The 23,570-nt window shown below is 35.7% G+C and overlaps 1 protein-coding gene across 2 annotated transcripts in view; it reads left to right on the plus strand.

Moving 5' to 3' along the window:
* The window catches only part of LOC119067582, a 134,242-nt gene that overhangs the window by 83,738 nt on the left and 26,934 nt on the right, over window positions 1-23,570 (plus strand). For both annotated transcript variants that reach the window (XM_037170677.1, XM_037170678.1), the window contains exons 5-7: window positions 1,236-1,380; window positions 7,671-7,798; window positions 20,466-20,681. In XM_037170677.1, the coding sequence (XP_037026572.1) occupies window positions 1,236-1,380; window positions 7,671-7,798; window positions 20,466-20,681 (489 nt within the window). The remainder of the gene's footprint in view (window positions 1-1,235; window positions 1,381-7,670; window positions 7,799-20,465; window positions 20,682-23,570) is intronic.

Consider the following 23,570-nt stretch of genomic DNA (forward strand, 5'->3'; position numbering starts at 1 on the left):
ACAGATGTCAAAAAGGTCAAAATCCAATTTATTTTACTCGCAAAATATAAGGCCCACGGCAGAGTAAAATAAACCAGGCAGGAGCGGTTCATTTTCGAAACCTTAAAAAAAGAGACCTGATACACTGTTCATGAAAATGAATTCAAATGAACGCTGACATAAATTGAAAATTTTTATTAGCAAATAATATAGGGCTACTAGATTATTCAGGTCCCAAGTCAAATCAGCGCCTCTGCCTGGTTAACTTTAATCTGTCGTGATAAGGCCACTTCAGGGTCCCCAGTAAAATCAAACGCTCCTGTCTCGTTTATTTTACTCTGCAGTGACAGAGACAGAAAATGTGTCGGTTTTTGAAATTCCGTGCTTGACATTGACTTTATTAATTTTTTTCGATTGATAAATTAGTTGTTCATCACAGCAGCTCTTAAATAATAGCGACTACAAAACTTAAGAGGATAAGCTGAATGCCACTGAATGTACAATATAAAAAAATGAGTCCTCTAATTCGTATTTAGCACCAATTCGGTACGAACATGTGCTGCGCAGCTGCGCAAAAATGATCAGGAAATAAGCTTTATTTAAAAACATTTCAACCAACTAACTTTTTCAAAAAGAAGACCAGAAACTCGGACCTCTTCCCCTTCCATAACTCAACTTCATACAACATCCTCTTTGAATCAACCTCCAAATGACATACGAAAGTATCAAAAATTCTATTCTTTTAATTACAAACAAAACGTAAGAGTCTGCATTCAGAACTATCACTTTGAAAGTTTAAAACTGTGGAAAAAGAAAGTTTAAAATAACTAAATTAAATTTACTCTTTTCTTAAATTGCATCATATCAAGACAAATACATACGACAAGACCGTTAACGTCATACTGTCGTTTCATAAAGTTTCCCATAAGTTTGATTTGATTAAAATAAGAAGGAAAAAGAATTTAGTTGAGTAAGTTATTCTGCAATAACAAAAACAATATTTTTATGTCCCCAACTAAAGTAGTAAAACTTTAGAAAAATGTGAACCCTTGAACTGCTTTTTTTTTCTTCTCTCTACTCCAACATATAAAAGACAATAAATTTATAATAAAATAATCACATCTTCGAAACGATGACAAAATCAAATATTGAACATTTTATAACTTCTGTGTATTTGTAGTAATTTTCATGGAAAAAGAAAAAGAACAAAAAAAAAGAAACGAAAATAAAAAGAAAATTCTTTTTCAAATTTCCAGAAAAAGATCCATATCCGGTCGATGCACTTCCAACTTGCAATCATGCGCTTTCCGTTTGTCAACATGAAAGAAAATGCATAAAATTGTTTGATAACTTTAAAAATCATTGTAAAGTTCGAGACAATAAATGCAGAATGGAAGACAGGTGAGCTATGATGTTATAAATAAATTTATTTATTTTTAAACCATTGAACTATAAATATAACATCCGAATCTCTCGTACTCGATGCTTGTTGTTGCAAATTTTATATTTTATATGGATATGTTAGGATACCATTGCAATGGGATGTAAATATATTAAATTAAATGACTATTTCGCAATGGTAAAATAGAATGTCTCTCCTCGTATATATCAGATATCTATCAACAGAATTTTTTTTTTATTGTTTATTGTTATTGGCTTCTTATGTTACAGATATTTTCATCCGAAGTAAAACGAAAGTAGAAAAAACACTTTATGACTGTAATATGATGAGGTGATGGTATTAAATTCGGAGGAAAAAGTATTAATAAAAACCGCGAAATAAATGTTGGTCTTCGTCTTTACTAGATCCCTATAAAAATGCTTTCAAACTTTTATAACATCATTTCGTTATGACCCTATTTCATGTTAAAATTTAACATTAAATTTATATTGAACACTAATATCGTTCGTTATGGTATATTGGTGTTATAGGTATTTATATTAACTGATGTTATTCCTTCTTCGTTTATCATGCCCGCGCGTTAGATTATGACGGGTGTGACGCAAGACCAATTACTAGAACATATTACATATTAAAAAAAAAATCGTAGACTGTGGAACCATGCATACAGCAAATTTTAAATTGGTGTCCGTACGAGCAATCGGTGGTCATTTGTTGAGCTGTAAATCTTTCCAGTAACTCAGGTTGCATATAAATTGCATATAAATTGGTTGGTTTAAGTACTTCGAACGAAATGAAAATCCCTATGTTACCTCGTTAGTCCGTCCACAATTTTTTCCAGTTAGAGACTTGGTCAGTGAGCAGCCCTAAATTCGGGACCGGTTTCAGTCGACATGTTTATTTTAGTAATAGGTGGATAGGTTCGTTGCAGAAGCAGGACTGAACACGGGACTGGCTACAATCGTCGGTCCTAAACTAGACCAAAATGTTATACTATACTTTTAACCAGAAGCAGCGCTAAACTCGGGACCGAACCGGTTCCAATTGTCAGCCCTAAACTAGCCTCAAATAATCGATCAACTGAAACTGAAAAATCGAAAACATTTTCAGTTTATGATAAATCGCTTGAACGACATGCTTCAAAACTTTAAAACTTCATAGCTCGCTTAGATCGACAGCCCTAAACTCCGGATCTGTGCCAGACCTAAATGAGTTCTTTAATACTAGCTCTAACTCGACACAACCCTGGGGGTTTCGTGTGAAGTTTCTTGATTTCACGGAAAAGTGACTTTTCTTTCATTTTCTGCGAATGTGTAACACTAACACTAGCAACGTTAGTGTTGTAGGTGTGATGGAAAATATTTTGTTGTTACAATTTTTGCGTACTAGCGTACAACGATATCAATTGATTTGGAAGTATATACAGGGACTTGCGCCACTTTTTACTCTTTTAAGGGCTTTCTACTGATTTATACAGGTACTTTTAAAGTAATGCGACGCATAATCCATAATAATGTAATATGGGTGATGCAAATGGACATAGAAAAATTTGAGTTTTGATTACCATCTTTCGAACATAAATTTTGTTTGTGTAACCGAGTGTCACAATACGACATATTTGGTAACTCATATGGGTGTGGAAATGTAACATTTTCCGCTCTGGTTTTTTCAATTCTTCACTACTCTTTCATTCCCGCACCTTTTTGGCCAATGTACTTGAAAAAGTAATTCGAAATAAAAATATTTCAATCTTCACTGGATTTGAACTCCAGACCGCGACTATACGAGTCACGCATACTTCTTATTGCTTGCTACTTTGACTATTTGCGCTGCTTATGGCTCTATATTTTAAGGAACTCTCATTAAAATATACCTTTTATTGTATCAGTGCCCAGTGGTAAGCTGAACGAGGTCTGTCGTTTAGTTGTGTTTTGTTACCATTGTCAACTCTGGAACACTCAACTTGAACTCTGTGTAGATAAGGACAGATTTGAATTTTGTAGAATCTCTGTCTTAGACCAAGGGCAGCTATTCATATCTCCCCGGATATAAATGCACTCGCCTTAAATCAACTCACTGAAGACGACCTAGTAGCGGTAAGGATATGTAGAAGTCAAACGGAAGGAGGAGATTTTGTTGTTGTCTCAGTTTACCTACCATTTGACTCACCACTTCCTCCCCCCGGCCCAGCGCTGGAAAAGGTTGTAGAATTTTGTAGGCAAGATCGCATTCCACTTCTGATTGGGATGGACTCAAACTCACATCACAAGATATGGGGCAGTTCAAACATAAATCGAAGAGGAGAGGATCTTCTGCAATACCTGATGTCGACGAATCTCCTTGTCCTAAACAGAGGCAATAGGCCGACCTTTGTTAACGCAGTCAGGAAAGAATGCATTGATGTGACGTTGGCGTCTAGCGGTCTGCTTGCAGAATCCGTTCGCTCTTGGAGGGTTACTGACGAGGAAACTTTTTCAGATCATAAACTGATCAGGTTTGACATAAGCGGTGGGCTTCCGCGCGGAGTACCATTTCGTAATCCGAGAAAGACGGATTGGGATCTGTATAGGCAACGGCTGGGGGAAAACCTGCAAGCTTTGCCGCAGGCGGATAGGTATCTGACAAGGGCTAGTCTAGAAGAGGCGAATGAGAGGTGTACAGCCGCCATCGTAAAGGCTTTTGAGTCTGCCTGCCCTCTTAGGAATCCTAGACCACTGTACAAAAATGGATTGTGGAGTAATGAACTTGACAAGAAGAAGAAAGAGCTGAGGAAAGCCTGGAATCGGGCCGGTAAATCGAACCGGTATCAGGAAGAAAACAAGTCGAGGTATAGGGAACTTCTCAAAGAGTACAACCAGGCCCAGGAAGATCTGAAGGAAAGTAGTAAGAGAAAGTTCTTTGAGGAAGCTAACTCCATTCCGAGCTATGCCCGTATACACAAGCTCTTGGCGAAGGATAAAACGGCTCAGGTTGGCTCTCTTTTGAAACCTGATGGTACGTTTACCCGAGATAGTAGAGAGACAGCTGAGCATCTGCTTAGGACTCACTTTCCGGGAAGCGCCCACCTACAAGAGGAAGAGAATCAGGTTTCAGAAGCTCCGGAACCGGTGCCTTCGCGTAGAGACTGGTCGTTTGCGGAAAGGCTTACTAAGAAGGGTAAAGTCAAGTTGGCTATTTTCAGGTTTTTCTCGTTTAAGTCGGCTGGCCTGGATGGAGTGTTTCCAGCCCTTCTCAAAGAAGGTATAGATCTTTTGCTTGACAGGTTGAGGAGCATTTTTAGAAGCTCAATTGCTCTGAGCTATATTCCCAGGCTTTGGGAAAAAGTCAGAGTCGCTTTTATTCCGAAACCAGGTAAAGCCTCGCACTGTGAAGCAAAGGATTTCCGCCCGATTAGCCTTGCGTCTTTTCTGCTGAAAACGCTGGAGAGATTGTTGGACTATTATGTGAGAGGGGAAGTGCTTAAAAGATATCCGCTCCATGCAAATCAACACGCGTATCAGGTGGGGAAGTCGACAGACACTGCCTTACATCAGTTAACCCATAAGATTGAGAGTATGCTTAAGAATGGTAAAGTTGCTCTAGGTTGTTTTATGGATATCGAAGGAGCTTTCGATAATACTGAGTTCGAAGTCATCACGAAGGCTGCTAGAGATAGGGAGATGGATGATCTGGCCATTCGGTGGATAGTGAATATGCTGAGAGGTAGAACTGTCGAAGCTACCATTTGCGGGACGACTATGAAACTGGGGGTCACAAGGGGTTGCCCACAAGGTGGAATTCTATCCCCGATTCTCTGGTGCATGGTCATCGATTCGCTACTGGTTCAGCTCAACGATTCTGGTTTGTTTACTCAAGGCTATTCAGATGATGTTGCCACTCTCATATCCGGAGATTTCGTTGACACGGTCGGTGATCTGATGAGGACTGCTATGAAATTGATTGAGGAGTGGTGCCTTAGGAATAATTTGAGAGTGAATCCTGTTAAGACCAAGATTGTGTTCTTCAGTAAGAGAAGAGATGAAGCCTCTGTGGCTTTAGGCCGGTTTAGCATTTTCGGTACGAGTGTTGACCTGACGCCCTCAGTTAAGTACCTAGGAGTGATCTTTGATCATAAACTTACGTGGAAATTGCATCTAGAGCAAAAGCTCAGTAAGTGTGTCGGTATCTTCTGGCTATGTAGGAATGCTTTTGGAAAAACGTGGGGACTCTCCCCGAATGCCATCTGGTGGTTGTATACAGCTGTCGTCAGACCCATTCTGTGTCATGGCTGTCTGGTCTGGTGGCCGAGAGTAGATATACAGGCAACTAAAAAGAGGCTAGATATGCTTCAAAGATTAGCTTGTCTCTGCGTGACTGGAGCGAAGAGCTCAACAGCGACGATGTCGTTAGAGACGCTGCTTTTTCTGCCGCCTTTGGATCTTTTTGTCAAGTCCGTGGCTTTCAATTCCTCTGCTAATGTACGTAATAATGGTTGGTGGTCCTCAGCGAGTGATACAGGCCACGCCTCAATCGTTAATCTGATCGATGACGATCGCCTGAAAATGCCCAGCGACCAGATTAGGGCAGAGTATATGTTAGACGATAATTTTGATTGGTTTATTCCAACAGAAGATGAATGGCTGGTAGAAGGAGGTGTCTATCCTCCCTCTAGTAACGTGGTTTGTTTTACTGACGGATCCAAGAAGGATGGTCTAACGGGAGCGGGTTATCTGTGCGATTATCTGGGCCTAGAGCGCAGTCTGTCAACTGGCTATATTGCCTCAGTATTTCAGACAGAGTTGTTTGCCATCTCAGAGGTTTGTGCAGAAATGCAGTATAATAACGTATCCAATGAGGATATATATATCTGTACCGACAGTCAATCCGCGATTCAAGCGGTAAGTTCACCCTATGTTAGGTCAAGAACTGTTCTAGACTGTAAGGTTGCACTGAATGCCCTTGGGGTGTCCAACTCGGTTACGATCCTCTGGGTACCTGGTCATAAAGGTATTGCGGGAAATGAAAGAGCCGATCTCCTGGCAAATAAAGGAGCGGAGTCAGACTTTATTGGACCGGAACCGATGTTTGGAATAACTGCGTCCACCAGAAAGGCCATTGTAAAGGAATGGTTGCTTCGGGAACACAAAAAGAGATGGCAGCAATATGAAGGAGCCAGACACACAAAGATTTTCTGTAGGAGCCCATCATTGAATTTGAGGAAGTCCCTCTTAGATCTGAAAAGGAGTGATATCAAGAGAATTGTCGAAGCTGTTTCAGACCATGGGGAATTAAACAAGCATCTCTTTGACATCGGTCACGCTGATAGTCCTAGATGTCTCTGTGGACGTGGTGAAGAGACCGGATACCACGTGATAAGCGACTGTCCGAGGTATAGATATTTCAGGAGAGCGTTTCTAGGCAAACCAGAACTTTCTGGTCTGGACCTAGATGTCAGTTCCATGGATTTAACCAATCTGGCTGTTTTTCTTAAGAAAACCGGTAGGTTCCCATGAATGTAAACTCCCTGTTGGGTCTCTCACTTCCATTTGGCCTCGCCCCCTTGTAAGGACCAGTTCCGATTCCTGACACGTCACATTGATGTATCTATCTACGGATTTACGTTTCAAAGCTTTTACTAATTCGATTTCTCTTTGCTACAAATGCACAGGTTTTTGACATTGTATTCTTTATTTTACTTTGATTTTGATGTATGTTTACGAGCGCTTAGCTCAACCTCTTTGTATTATTTTGCGTACGTTAAATAAACAAGGAAGGGGACTAGTACAAAGGATCATTGATCCAGGTGCTGTCTTAACTCTCGGGTTGAGAATCCCCAAAATCCTAATCTAATCTAATCTACCATTGTCAACTCTGGAACACTCAACTTGAACTCTGTGTAGATAAGGACAGATTTGAATTTTGTAGAATCTCTGTCTTGTAAAATCCAAGGGTCTTGTTGTTTAGTTTTGAACGGTCAGACGCTAAGTCGATACGCTTCGAAGAGTTTCCTTTTTCATGTCATCTCGCACTTTTATTCGTAGCATTTAAGATCATGAATCATCGCTATGAACAACTTGATGCAGTGTATAAAGGAAGCAGTCGTATAAGAAGCAACGCTCAACGTACAACCTAATAATAGTGTCAAAAATACTTCGTTACCATATTCTAAAACTCCATCACTCCCGAGATTTCCAAACTTAATAAACCGGTAAACATTGCATCTGAAATCTAAGGACCCTAATCCAAGCTTTAATTGAATTCAATAAATTGGATTAATTACATTTATTAATTTAATTTAATTTGATTCCAGAGATTTGTGCCACGAAGCTTGGACAAATTTAAGATTATCACCAATGTTCGGCTGTATATGTCCCAATAATCATATGAAACGTCGATGCGATAAAATATTCAGCATCGTTAATCATAATCCGTGTGTCGGTGAGTATATTTTTAATTTAGTTGGTTGTTGTTGTGGTTTTAATCGAAAAATGAATTTTATTCGGAATGTTTTCCCCCCAAACGTACTGAGTATGTAAACGGAAATAAGCTGTCTTAAAACCATCAAGTCGGTGAATTCGTCTGAGTACAAACCATTAATTGTCAGTAACTACGTATCGTCCGAAACACGATGCGATACTCGATATTGCCATAATGCGAAATGAACGAGAGATGAAAAGTATTACTATTAGTATTTTAACTCGCATCTCTATACGAAATGTCTTAAATGTTGATTTACACTCAGAATGATATATAACGAAATATGCTGGAAATGTGTATCAGACATTGCAATCAACGTTATTACATACGAACGGTATTTCGCATGTACGCGACCGATATGTAGTATGTTTTGATCTATTTTTAGGTCAGAAAATCACACATTTTTGTTGTCGGTGACGGAAATTATTTTACTCATAGTCGTGAGGTAAATTTAGCTTTACTTCACGGGTGCCAAAGTTTACCAGAAATTTTCGTGTAATAATTGATTTCGTCCTTGTTTGTCACTTTTTATTTTGCCAACCTCGAACTGAAGGGATATAACCACACAATACAAAGTCTAATGTTTCCCGAAGCTACCGGAAAATGAGTTTTAACACTACTGTCAATAAAGTAATGACTCATTTCTGGGGGTACAGTGTGTAAAATAACTATAATGAACAATGGGGCAGATGATCTTTATTGTGTGCTTACTCCGTCTCGATCGGCAAATTTCACACAGTAAGTGCCATTTTCACTAATGTAATATTCATTGCAAATAAAGGTTTCATATGGCTGTACAATCGCGAATCAACCTCACGACAATTATCAATTATTATAGACAAATATTTAATATTAGGAGAGTACGACCTGCTATCATAATGTTAAGTTGGGATAGCGGTACTTCCGTTTAATAAAAAAAATCTCAATTTGGCCTCCGTTTGCGTGACAGCTGTCAAAGTAAAGAAAGGGATTATTGACCGCTATTTTTATTTTGGGATCGGTTTAGTCAACGCACTCCAAGAACACGCCGAAGAACAGAATGTAAGTAAGGCTAGTCCAAAATTGTCATATTTTTTTTTTTTCAAAAACACCTTTTATTGGTATTAATAGTACAATCTTAACTTCCGTTAATTTATTACTACTGATGAGATGTACTGACTGTTATAGGGTAGAAGTCAGTAAGACGTGTGAGGGTTTATCAGTCCAGTGATTGATTCCCATGATTCTTCATTCTTCAGCTTTTGTGAGTTCCAGTTCCACTTTTTCCAATCGTTTTGAAAGCGTTTCGATGTTATTTTTGAATTCGGCTTGCATGTTGATGAGCATTTTTACAATATCTCCAAGAGACTTGTCATATGAATTCAGTTTTTTACGTTGGTATAAGCCGCTGCGTTGCGGAGGTTTCTTTCAAAATAAGAGGACAGTTAATAATTTTTTTCGTTTTACTGTTCTTGGAGTGCGTTGGTTTAGTTGACAGTTGACTCTCAATCATTAATTTTTATTCAGAGGCTTTTGTTTTCTCTTTGCGCGTGCGCATTGTTAAAGCGGAGATTTAAAACGGTGAAGTGGGTATAACTGACATGTAAACGGATGAACTGTTTTTCAAATAGAGGGATTGCGATACCAGCTTTAGATATCTCATACAGAAAGTGTAACATTAAAAATGAAATAGAAAGAGATAGAGAGAGTATACAATAAATAAAAAACTGATGACAGTTAAGGCCGATTCACAGTCACTTCGTTTTGGTCGCCTTTTTCAAAATAACAATGAAAACTGTTCTCTCCTGTAATAGCGTAAACCGGAATGTAGTGCGTTTCGTTCTTTACAATGGAAAACATCTCCTCATTGTGCAACTGTGTTCGTACTCGATAATTTTCCAATTTCCATTTTCGGTACAAGTCAATTATCTGCTATATGTGTAGCACTGTAGCTCAAGTTTCATAAAGTAAGGTGAAATGAAACCAATGGAGATACACTCGATCAATAAAATAAATTACATTGACCATTATAGTTCATCACCCTGTTAAATATATAACAGTTTAGCACGGAGAGTAATAGATGGTGTTTGGACAAGAATAAAGTTTTTTTTATTTCTTTCCAATGTTTGATTTCTTTGGAGAAAAGAAAAGCCATTAGAAACGATGAAGTTTCTCTCGATTTTGATGAAACGAAAAACATTTGTGTGGTCACGTGATGTATCACATTCTTACAATGTCCGACTACTTTTTTAATAAATGGAAAATTGTGATTATTTGGGTCTTTTGGAATGATCATCATTCGAAATACTTTTTCATCATAGCCTCCATTGCAGAATAGTTTGTTATCGAAACAGAACGTTTATATTTTTGCCAAAAAAAAATTTCAAGCATTTTACGCCCTAGTTTTCATTTTAAAATACAATAACTTTCAAAAGGCTTCGAAACCTCTCATAAACACGTGACAAAATCCATTGCTTAAACAATCCATAGCTCGCGCACTAACCTACATTATTTCATTGCAGATTTGATAGAGGTACTCCCTCATTTTATCAAAGTTATAGGAAAGAGGCGTCGAGCACCATTATGCAAAGTGGTCACATAATTTGGTCATGTGTACATAAAGATTACAGCAACAAAATGCAGAATTACAAAACCAAAACGCTTCATTTCATGTTTTCTGAAAGTTTGTTTGCAGCCACTTTTGCAAAGTTTTTTGATTTTAATTATGTCTGACATAGGGTTTATAGTATGTGCTACACAGTGTATTCAAATTTTGTTAATTGTAATTCCTTGCAACATACATAATTACGTTTCTTGTATCGGCTCTACAAAAATGAAAGCTTTTGTACACGTCGATGTTGTAGATTTCAGTACCAATTTTTACCAACAGAGACAAATCTAAGTTTCCAGACAAATAATCGATTCTGAGTGTAGTCTGAACTGTCCGAAAATTACATCAAACCTGCCTTCAAATTTTAAAATATAAAAAATCTGGCACGCACATCAATTATAATGTTATAGGCGGTGACCAACAATCCCAAAAATTCAATAATTCGAGGACTTAGAGTTGACGTCATTGAAATTTAAACACAAATTTGCTTCAGCTGTTTTTCTACTGCACTCATACAAACAGAGGAACTTATATTTGTTTATGTGGGTGAAGTAGTATCACGCACGCCGGTGGTAATGGTACATCCGTATAAAGAATAAAGACGTTTAATCAGTTTTATTTGTATTTAAACGAAACAGCTGAAAAGCAGTCGAAGCAAATACTTGTCTGTAATTCACGCATGTTCCTCATAAAAAGGCTCTCATAGATCTATAATCAGTCAATTTTAACTAGGTCCGAACTAGAACAAAAACTAGGTCAGCCCGCTCATCTCCACTCAGATCGCCATTTTATTAGATACGCGGGAACACACCACTTCTGATGATTCTACATATAAAAAAATCACCACATCATCACGGCGACAAGAATCATCAGAGAAGGTGAATTTTTCTATGAAATCTGCCATTTTATCGTCAACTGTGGTATGTCATCTGCGTGACCTCCCCAAAGTTTACAGCCTTGCAATTGTTCAACATTCCCACAAAGTCTTTCGACAACGCCTTACTTTTAGACACACCACACCCGTAGTAAATCGAATATCGGAAAAAACATATTTGTTTCCTAGAATTGAACGACGAATCGACCGACATTACAACTTAATGATATCGGGAAAGCCTTGTTGCAATAATTTAAAATTTGTCTGACCAAAGCACCTAGCAGGGTAATAGAAAAAAAATAAAGTAGTACTTTAATCGAAGTATGTGAATATTTCCACACCTTTTTTCATAATGTCATTGCAAAATTACCATTAAGGCTGCTGGTAATGTTATTATTGGTATCAAAAAACTACTCTATTTGACGTGTAAAAACCTCTATTACCCTGCTAGGTGCTTTGGTCTGACGAATTCATCGTACATTCCGTTTTCAAAAGATAGTAGTCACGTATGAAAAATGATGTTCATTGGCCGTTCAGTTCATAGTCTCTTTGTTTAAAAACATAAAGAAAAATAATTTCCGCATTTAAATTTGTATTGGACATTCACGCCGAATACATTACCAAAACCTGTGCCTTAAATACGATTTAGCTGAGCAGAAATTAGTCCAGTTTCAAAATTGAAACACCTAATCTAGTCGGATTGGTTTCAACAGAACAAAATCCAAATAAATAATGGCACAGCAGAATGGAAAATGGAAAAACCTATTTCATTTTATTTTACCCAATTTACCATAAATCACCCCTAATAGAAAATCTACCTTTTCACTGGAGTAGAAAATTTTAATCTTATCTAATTACTCAGACTCACTTTAAAATAAATAAGTAATTCAAAGAAATCCACCTCAATTGAAGAATTCCCCGCTTATTCTGGTTTCTTTTTTTCCGTTCTCCTTTCTTCGTTTCTTTAGGTTAAAACTGTGTGTTCTTGGTTTTGTGTTAAATCGCAAATATAGCATTCCAAGAGATTCTTTTTTTTGTGTGCTGTCTTTTTATATTGACTCGAATGAAACATATTGTGTTCTTGGATGTTGCAGTTTCCGGGTGTGGGTTCTTTCTTCCTCGATATCTTTTTTTTTCTTCTCTCCGATGTAATGTGGGGTGTATATGTATATATATAGTACTTGGTGTACTGTTTACGGGTATTGTTATGTCGCTTTTTTTCTAACGCTCATGAGATATAACCAAATAATTTATTTTTACGATTTTGAAAGGTATAAAAATTTTTTTGCTATTACAACCATGTAAACCATCTTGTTACCTATGGGAAAATGATTTTTTTTGTAGTTAAATTTATTCAACATTTGCATAGAGAAAGGAAAATATTAGAATTCAATATTCAAAAAAAATTTATAATAAACCTTATAATGTATTGTTACATGTGCTAGACGTGGTAGGTCCGTGTGGAAAATTCGTCAATGTAAATTACGGAAATTCGTGTTTGAATTAGTCAGTGAAAGATAATTGGTATATATATATAAATGTGAGCTCGAATTCGAGTTTTGCAGGGTAAACATGCACGTTTCCAAAGTTCATACGAAATGTTGTAAGTTTCGGTGATTTACGAAATTTGGTTAATTCTACCGTCTTCCGTAGTGAATAAATTGATTTAGAACTCAATTATACTGCAAGCAAAATATGTTTTTTTTACAAATTTGTATGGAAGTTTTATTGCAAAACCTGTGCACTTCCATTAACCATTTACTTCTATTAAAATTAGTATACTTTGTATTTGTAATTGGTTTTTAGGTTTTACAGACTGTACAGGCACAAGTGGGAGGTACACTCTTAACAATTTCCACATACTGTGTGTTAAATGTTATATTTCAATAATAGAGCCTCGTAACGGAGAGCGAAGATCAGTTAAACTTAACTGGTCATGTCGAAAATCTATGAATGAAAATAAATCAAAATGTAAGGTTTTGTATAAGGCAAGTGCAAAAAGCGATAGAGAATAATCAGTACAATCAAACAGCTTCTTTTGCCCTACAGGAAAGAGTTTGAGTCGAACAGATTATAGTATTTGACTTGACACTTGACTTTTGTGTTTTTCTCTCATTTTGACATTGCCATCAAGGCGTTTAACTGAGCCGAAATATTTCTTCATTAACACGGTTAACACTATATTGAGAGAACTAATGTCTAGTTTCCTCTTACCAAAAAAGTACTCCGTGTGAGAGAAAAAATTGAATTTTTTCAATTTTTTCTTTGTTTATTTAACAGTTCACTCTCTAACGGCTCTCTCAATTTTGTCTCTCATTTGGAGTACTTTTTTGGTAAGAGGAAAGCAAGCATTAAAGAAACAAATACATTCAGAGAGTTTAAACACCTATGCGAAACAAAGGAAGACGACACGGAAGGATTGGTACCTATGATTGGTAAATTAATGTATCGAATTAACTGAAATTTACCAAAAATTACTGAATTTAACCGAAAATTTACTAAAATCAACCGACAGTTGCTGAGCTCTACCAAAAATTTACTGAATTTGCTAAGTCTTCGGTAAGCTTTAGCAAATTTCGGTAATCTTTTATAAATTTCAGTAAATTCGGTAAACTACCAATCCTGTTTCGAATAGCTACGCAATTTTGATGATTGAAATTAATCAATCGACCAAACTGTTGATTTCGGGCCTTTTCCAATTGTTTTGAAATGTCAAACTTGCGAAAGCTATGCAATTTGGTCGATTGATTCATTTCAATCATCAAAATTGCGTAGCTTTCAAAACAATTGGAAAAGGACGGAAAACAAAAGCATTTTATGTCAAACTCGCGGGGTATATCAGTAAGAATATTAAAACAAAAACATGGCAACTTTTCGAATTAAAGTTTGAGTATCTCCTCTTTAGCCAATACGAAATATATTGAAACATAATTGGGTCGATGGACGTGTTTTGTGACGCAAATTGTTTATTTGATCGATCTGTTTGACAATCACATTTTATTTGTCCATAATGTAAACGTATTTAAGTAAAATTGACTTTGCATCTTTGTTACAGGGTAAAATGAATATAAAAAAAAAAATTGAATTGCTGCATCGAAATTATCAATGGTTCACTAACGGGTCATTTTATAATCATGTAATTGGTGTCTTAATGCACTATGTTCAAATTATTTTTTACGTTTTTCAGATGTCTTACCACTCTCTGTACACGATGTTTTGGACACATCAAATATTCAATCATCACCATCTTCCTTCGTTCAGTTATACAATCCAAAAATCCTAAAAAAAATTGCAAACGAAATACTCACAATTTCTAATCGTAGTAAGAACCCACCAAATAATGTAAAACGTTTCCCTCCCAAACCGATCCCGTTCACGCAAGCATCTCGCCATCCCACCAAACATCCGAATGCTAATGACCATCACCCACTATCATTACTCACTGATCCCAAAAATCATCTAAATAATATGGGCACCAGCACCACTTCTAATAATAAGCACGATACTATGAATATTATAATGCACCCGCACCGTAGTTCTAATTCTGGTTATGACATTATGCAACATCATCACCATATTAGCACCCGAGAACAAAATGATAAAAAGTTTCCCTCAACGCGGAGGAAACCATATCACAACATTATGGAAATTGGTGAGAATGATGATCTTATTTTAAGATTACCATTTTATTTTTATTTTATTTTTCTCTCTTTACCGTTTTTTTTTTCTTAACTTTATTTTTGTAGATAGCACATTGCACAATTGCCTCTTAAAAAAACATTTTGCATGTAATACGATTTTTGTACATAAAACCTATCTTTTGAATGAAGGAATCATCCAGATAATATGTTATGTTTGTAAAATGCCGTACAGATAAATATATTTAACAATGCTATCGTAACTAAGCCATAAAAGTTTTGAAAAGAAAATCTATTTCCTTTTTGTTCTGTGTTTCCCTTTTTTTCACCACACTCTCACTCTTTTAAATCTTGTTTTTTTTTTTTCCACACATGTTTCACATGTGATGTGTGGTGATAAGGAAAAGGATGTTGTCATTAATAAATGTAATATAATTCCGAGTGTGAGTTGCATACCGTTATTCTTACAGCCCAAAGGAATTCATCGCAAACGTAATAAAAAGTCAAATGTGTGATAGGTGAAAATTGTATTTTACTAAACAATATATTTGCATTTCATGGACATTAATTCAGACCAAGGGACACTTTGACGTTGGTTGGTTTGATTTTTTTTTTGTTCGAAATAGAATTATGGCGAATTCTATCACCTGTACCGTGATGAACGAAATTCCGTTTTAAAATAGCTTGAAATCGATGTAAGACTTCTTGAATTAACAAAAAAAAAACTCAAACCTTTCGAAAGCTTTCCAGGGCACAAAAACATCGCGATGCGGTGTATGGAACCATTCCACATCTGTTAGTGAACCAAATTCAGAATAATCCATAGTAATAATAATAATAATAAGAAAAGTTCAATAGACTTTGAGCTATTTTGGTTTGAAGTGGCACTGGTCACAGGACAGGTGATGGATTGATTCATATAGAGTGTTATCGAAGAGATATTTCGGCTTAGTTAAACGTAACTGGCCTTGAGGGCACTGTCAAAATGAGAGAAGGTATTCATACAAAGTTCAATCTTCGAAGATTCGAACTTGAATATTGATCATATTCATTCATATTTGACATTGTCATCAAGGCCAGTTAAATTTAACTGATCTACGCTATCCGTTAACAGTCTATTCTCCATTTCTCGTAGCAACCTCAAATGCCCAGTTTCCAAAGAAGACTTTAATCTATCTTTCTATATCTTCATTTCTTCATATCTTCATAGAAATATTTATCAAATTTCGAGGTGGTCATTTAAGTGGTCCAAAATGATGGAGCAAACTAAGGGATTTGGATTAAACATTTCTGTTGTAAACTAATGGAATTAATTTGATTTTGTTTGCATGTGTTATTCTTATCGTGACAATATTAGAAAAATTAATAAAATTTTTAGAAAATAGTCCGATACTTACTAGTTTCCCCATAAATTCTCCCGCATAAGTTACAATGGGTTTTTTTTTAATTTGGAACATTTTTGACGTATTTAAGAGTTTTAAAATTCAACTATGTTCCCAGTCAAGAATCGAACCACAAGCTACACGGTGTATATTTGTATCAAGTGCATTGCTACGTCAACGTACCATGTAGCAAAGTCACTGTGTTCGACTTGTCTTTTGATTGGTTGAAATTTTATCCCCTCGCTTTTTACAATGTAATTTCACTGTCAAGTTTCAGTACCCTATTTAGAGTACCACTTTTGCTTGAAGTGCGTTGCGTAATTGCAAGAGCACGTGCAACAATCATTTGTCACCATTCACTAGCGAATTAACAAAGCTACCCATATCGCAGACATGGATAGAGAAGAGATAAATAGTGATGTTTGACAGTTGCCACTTAACGGAAAACAATTGCTGTACGCGCCCAAGTAAATTCATTCGTTGAAATTCGACATTTCTGACAGCTTTCGTGATGTCTGACGTTTCAAACAGCCTTGACCTCATAAGTTATGAATCAATTTTCAAAATCTACCAATTTAGGACGTTTTCGATGTTTTATTTATTTTTTGTTGCAAATTGAAAACGTCTACAACTACGACGTATAAGTGCAAACTCTCTAATGTATAAACTGATGTGCGGCGTTATTTTTGTATGATTCACAAGGAACATTACACCCAAATATTTCGTTTCGATCACAAACAAAATCAATAGTTCATGACTGTTCAATAAAATAACTCAGTTGCATTCGGCTGGAGCCATAGTGCCGTGAAATTATTACGGATTTTGTTTTTTCTTCATTCATTGCATCCATGAATCATGGACCATGATGGCTGAACCATGTCCTGAATTTAATTTCACACCGATAAAGTAATCGGTTGAGTGCAATAATAAAACACTGTCACGTTATGCACATTGTACACATTATTCTATTCCGTTCACCAGTCAGTTTATTCAGCGAAGATATTGAGGAAGATATTTTCTCCACCTCTTCGTGTCTATGTAAGTTAGTGTATCAAGGTAATAACGCTTACAATATTATATATTTCATATACATATTGCCTTTCACTTGATTCACTCCGGTTTATGCGGCTTTGCCGAGAGAGATTTACTATTTATTGTACTTATATTCAAAATACAAATACATATAATTCACTTCCAATTCAAAATTGTTTTATTTAGAGATTTAGATTAAGAAACCCATTATGATAGATTAGAACAATAGAATAAGTCTGAATGTTTATCTTCCCCCACCAATTGGTGTTCACCTGTTGTCAATAACAATCAAATCAATAGAATTAATTTGTCCATTTCCCCCTAAACCCGTGCATATACACAATACGAGCACACCAAAACCATGCATATGGAATATAATAAATTGTCATTATGATTATTGTTTCTTATCTTGCATATATACATAAGTAAAGCTGAAGCAATCACCGTCTACAAAACGTTGAACCTAATACCAACAACAAATTAAGCTATTTCATTTCGATGTTTGAATATAAGTGAATATTTCGATTCGGTATAATATTCTATACAATATTCACGATTTGTTGCATATATATGGCACTGTGTTTGTATCATATAATGGTACTTATGTAAACTTCTTGAACGTTATTATTCTACAAAATGGTCTTCCACCCAGTCGTGCAACTACCGCACATACCATAAAATGTTATTCGAAAGCTGCTGTTTTCGTTTAAGCAAGTAAAACAGTATGACTGCATTTTCTTTGTCGGAAAATATGTGTTAAATATGCAGTCTAGTTTAAGCTTATAAGGTCATTCTGATATTGCATACGATTCCGTACATGTATGAGGTATGTTTTAAAAGACCTATTATGGACTGTTAATAAAGTCGTCATTATGCAAATTATTGCAAACAATCAATTAATTGAATTTCTGAAGAGTTGTTGTTGAATACCAAATGTATAACTGAATAGCATCAATTGTTTCATTACATTACATCCCTCATACGAGATTTGAGTAACAGTCCTACTAGGTGGGTATATGGAACTATTCATCAGTGGGAAAAATAGTAATTCTCCCAACGTATGGTAAAGGGATTTTTTTTAAAGTCTCTAGCCCGAGCTGGAGACGAATTCTGGAATCAAATTCCCTGAAAAGGCTCTTTTAGTTTGCCGGAAATAAGCGACGACGTCACGATATTGCAGCACTGTAAAATTATCGATGGACTTTCAATCCTTCCTCGACATGATCTAGGTACATAGATAGTGTTACGACCAGGCGTTTATAACTAAACTTCTTACAGCACTGCTGACCAGAAAGTAAAACGATCCGTTTGTATATTTACTCGTTTATTGTTCTCAAATTAACTGAGAACTTTAAAATTCTAAAACATTGAAAAAACAGAAAGAAATTACAATAATTTCCCTAGATGTAAACGTGGATGCCATTAACAAATAGTGTTTCGCGAACACCTGTCGTAATAGTTATTTGTGTATCTGTTTCGGACGATTCGGTTTAGGCAATTTCGTGAGATATACATACGAAAGTGCCTAAAAACAATCGTCCGAAACCGATACTCAAAAAAAATTTCATGTAAGGGGTCGAAAACCAGAGACAAATCTCAAAACTCCCTCGGCCCCGACACATGAAAACTATATTATCGTTGTGCAATCTCTTCGTGTAAATTATCCTATGACCACAATGGGCTTATACAAATAAATTGACCACGCATAAACTAGGCTATTTAACACAACAAGAACGAATTGAGAATTAATTGTAATTTTTTAGGATGAGACGGAATCTAACAAATTTTATTCTATATGATTCGATTTGCTCGTCTGCTCCGTACGACTTTCAATTAAATTCTGTTAAATTCCGGTAAGGTCAACGTAATTAGTAAATGACTTTTGCTATGAATTCACATATTGCAACGATCAATAGATAAAAGGGATCGTTTAAAGAAAATAATGTTGCTCGATTGATTCCCGTTCGTAACAGATAGTCTACCCTATTTAAACCGTCGGTAAACAGACGGCTCAAAAATATATCCAAGTTAATCCCTTCCAGAGACCTTAATATGAATTTGAGAGTCAAAACAATTGTGTTCGCAACAAGTGTAGAAAAGTAGGACTTTCCGTTGCCTTTATTGCGAAAAACGTTGTATACACAATGTGTATTACACATCTAGTGCCTAAAAAAGCATTTATCACTCGATTGTATAAATAACTATTCCAGTACTTCATTCTGTGCACTCTATTTTTTAGCTGTGAAGTTGGTTCACAAGAAAAATAGAGCGCTGACATTTGTAATTTTATGACGAAAATGTAATAGAATTATACGAAAAACCGGTGTTGAGGAATTTCGCGCCGTGCCATTCACGATAACCCACAAAGTGACATTTTCCTTATACAAAATGTGTCATTTTCACAATAATTAGTGAGTGACGCGGCGCGAAATTGCTAGCAGCCGAAAAACCTATTACAGTTGAGCTTTAGCAAGGAGTTGGTACATACGCAGGTGGACATATGAAAGTTTTATCAAACCTTCATAAGCTATGGATACACATGCGACTTGAGTTTTTTTCAACTTTGATTTGCTAGACTTGTTCGTTAGCAAATTGGTATAGTGTTGATGAGAAATGGTACTTTTGAACTTCATATTAATGCAAAACGTCGAAAAACGTATTTAATTTTCTCTCAGATTGAAACACAGGTCGGAATGTCTTGCTTTTTAAGCTTTAGGTACCAACCCACCCGTGCATTTTGCTAAGTTGTCAAAGTGTTGCTGGAGATTTCAGTTTTAACCGTCTTAAGTTTTATGCAGAAAATGTATGGACTTGACGGGCCACTTAAGAACGTGATGGAAACTGATGTATATCGTATATGCATATCTACATTTCCGCCACTGAACCGTTTTTAGAAAATCATTCGTTTACAGTGAATTAAAAACAAGTTTGTTGTAGTAAAGGAACTATATTATTACAAGCCAATTGATTATTTCTTTTTCGAATTCAAAATATACCAGAGACACCCGTCGTATATATCAAATCATTTTACAAAAAATACTTATACACATTTGATTTCATTTTTAATTTACTCGATGCACTTTGTTTTCTTTTATTTATATGGATTTCACAGTACAATCGATGAGCGTTGCCGACACATACCATCATCAACATCTTTTCGACGAAAATATGGTACAAATCGAAATGCCACTTATTGCTCCGGTTAGTATGCACTATCCACATCATCGTCACAATGTATATTATCCATACAACCTGACTGGTTTTCAAAGTGGACAATCAGTGGACAATATAATTAGTGAAACTGGAGGAAACATGGAGAAGCATCAAAGTAGGTTCCAAATAAAAACAAAAACTGTGTAGACCATTTTCAAATAACGCATCTAACCGTCAGCTGTTACAATGACATACATAACCTCAATCTGCCTTTCTAGGTGAACGGTGGCATAAATTATTGATGTTTCTACAGGGGGATTCTGAGTTGCTCGCATTGCCGAGGTAGTGCATTCTATCTCGTGAAGTGCTTACGACGTATTATCTCCCTGTATTTCTATGAATATTGAACGGTCGGTCATCGAAAATATGTTTCTTGAGGTTATGTACAGTTTGGCGAGTGACGTTTCGAACACGTTCTTGGAAATGATCTATTCAATGTGTTAAACACGGAAATGCCTTGTATGTATTTTTTTTGTTTAAACTTGATTTTATTAGATCCAAGGAGCTTTTCTTTTTATTTTGACTTTAATTTTCGGTGTTGCATCATTATCCTTGTGTTTTGTTTCATAGATACATTTTATTATATTCGTTGCTGCATTAATACGTATCAAAAGAGTTCTATAAATAGAGTTGGATGTATGTTACGTCGCGTTAGCCCGTTGTTCTAGACTATTATTACAGTCAGGACAACATAAATAGCAACACTTTAGCCATTTCTAGTGTTTGCTTGAAATTAGATGGTTCTCTTTTGAATGTAAACCTTCTTCCAATATGTTGGAAATGAAAAACACAAGCGAAACGTACGATTAAAGGTGAATGGGCTGGTATAAATGTTTTCTTTTCTCGGAGGCAAAATTGAAACAATCATTCGTGAAGCGTTCTTCACTTTAACGTTTATTTTTCAAAATCTTCAAACTTAATGGCTAGTTGAAGAACAGTAGATATTCAATATTAAAAGAAAAACAAAACCAATATTGTAAGTAGTGTGGCCTCGTGTAAAGCCAGATAGAATGTATTCCATATTAGTTGTGGGATTTTCAATTAAACTTTAAGAGAACGCGTTCATTCAAATTCATCGATCGATGGATATGACCCTTCATTATTTTCAAATTAGACATTTGTTTAACCCTTGAAAAGCGTAAATTTTGGAGAAATTCAAAACATAATTGAAGTTTTACACAATCCCCACCGAATCCCCAAACTAATTTTGAATTTTTATTACTTTCCAATTTCTTTCAAGAACTGACGGTATTAAAACTTCCTTTTACGCTGAAAATGGTTTTGTTGTTTCAACAATCGGTTGTGTCATTTGTTTTATACTGAACGGTATCCATTTATGAAAAATGTGGATGGCACCACTGGAAAAATTATGAAAAAAACATCAGTTCTATGGTGAACCGAAAATGAAGAGATGTCGCCACTTGCAAATTGATGAAGATCTATTGCTCGTCTGTCTCCAGCTTTATCGAATAATCCCAATTTTTTTCATTTCATTTTCTAACAGCCAACTTTATTGTAGAACTTTTCATACACTTCACTAGACAATATAACATTTAAAACTGAATTAGAAAATCCTGCAGAATATGTTTTTAAATGTAGTCGTGGTAACACATTAATAAGGTAAAATTGAATTCGCACTCACTTTCACAAGTACTAAGAAGCAAATGCATGTAATGAGCGGACAATATATGAGTGGAATGATCATTCGAAAAATATTTTATTAAACTATAGCTCAGCCGTGAAGTACAATTTTGACAGAAAATGTACGGACTCTCGTCACTTTTTTCGCTAGCAGTGAAATATTGGCAGATAACCCATACAATTTCTGTGAAAATTTCATTTCACGGCTGATTGTATACTTAGCTTATAACTATCGTCGTGGCTAATTTTGACGAAAACAAATTCGAACGGTATGAAGGATGAACAGGCCACAATGAACTGAAAATCTTTGGATAATTTTAACCGTAAAAATCTCGACGGTTGCAAAATATTTTTTTTTTTAAATCTGAAATTTAATGGAAAATTTAGTAAATAAATTTTTTTTTGGAGAAATATGACTATCTATGGTAGTAATGTATATTAAGGATAGTTTTAGAAACTTGTGAATTCTACGAATGAAGTTGGTTTGTTGAGTACCCTAATTATAAGGTGTTATAAGCTGTGCTTATAGAACACTATAGTGAATCAATTTTATCAAATGTTTTCAAAATGTGTCTGCAGACGAGTGTTAAATCTATCTATATATATATATATATATATATGAATAAACTAAGCTTATAGAAAACCCAAACCGCAATATGGAATCTATTCAGATGAATTGTACGTACACGATTTTTTTAAATGTCGGGAGAGAAAAGTGAAATTCACATGTTTTCTAATTTGGGAGTTGTTGTGGTTTGTACGAAAACTTCGTTTAACGAAACAAAATCTTGATTTTTTTTTTTTGAATTTTGGTTAGGCACTCGCTAGGAACATGTCGCTGGCACCGCCACCATTTAGGGTTGTGTCGAGTTATGGCTCATTTTAAAGGGCTCGTTTAGGGCTGACGAATAAAACCGGTACCGAGTTTAGGGCTGTCGATTTACGTGAGTTATACCGTTTTGAAGTTTTCAAGCATGTCACTTAAGTGTTTTGTCATAAACTGAATAGGTTTTTGACTTTCCACTCAATCTATGATTTGGGACTAGTTTAGGGCTGACGATTGAAACCGGTCCCGAGTTTAGGGCTGCTCAAATACCATAGTTATTCAATTTTTTCTCGAAAAAACATGTCATATTGGCAGTTTTGGATGTTATTCATAGTGTTCCTAGTTGAAAGTATATATTAACGTTTGGGGCTAGTTTAGGACTGACAATTGAAGCCAATACTGAGTTTAGGGCTGCTATCCCGCCAATGATATTCAGCTTTCTCTAAACACAAACATGTCATATTAGCTCTTTCAACGATATTTAAAAAGCGTCTGACTAAAATTATAGTCTATCGTTTAGGGCTCATTTAGGGCTGA

The sequence above is a fragment of the Bradysia coprophila genome, assembly GCF_014529535.1.
Source record: "Bradysia coprophila strain Holo2 chromosome X unlocalized genomic scaffold, BU_Bcop_v1 contig_12, whole genome shotgun sequence".
NCBI classification, from domain to species: domain Eukaryota; kingdom Metazoa; phylum Arthropoda; class Insecta; order Diptera; family Sciaridae; genus Bradysia; species Bradysia coprophila.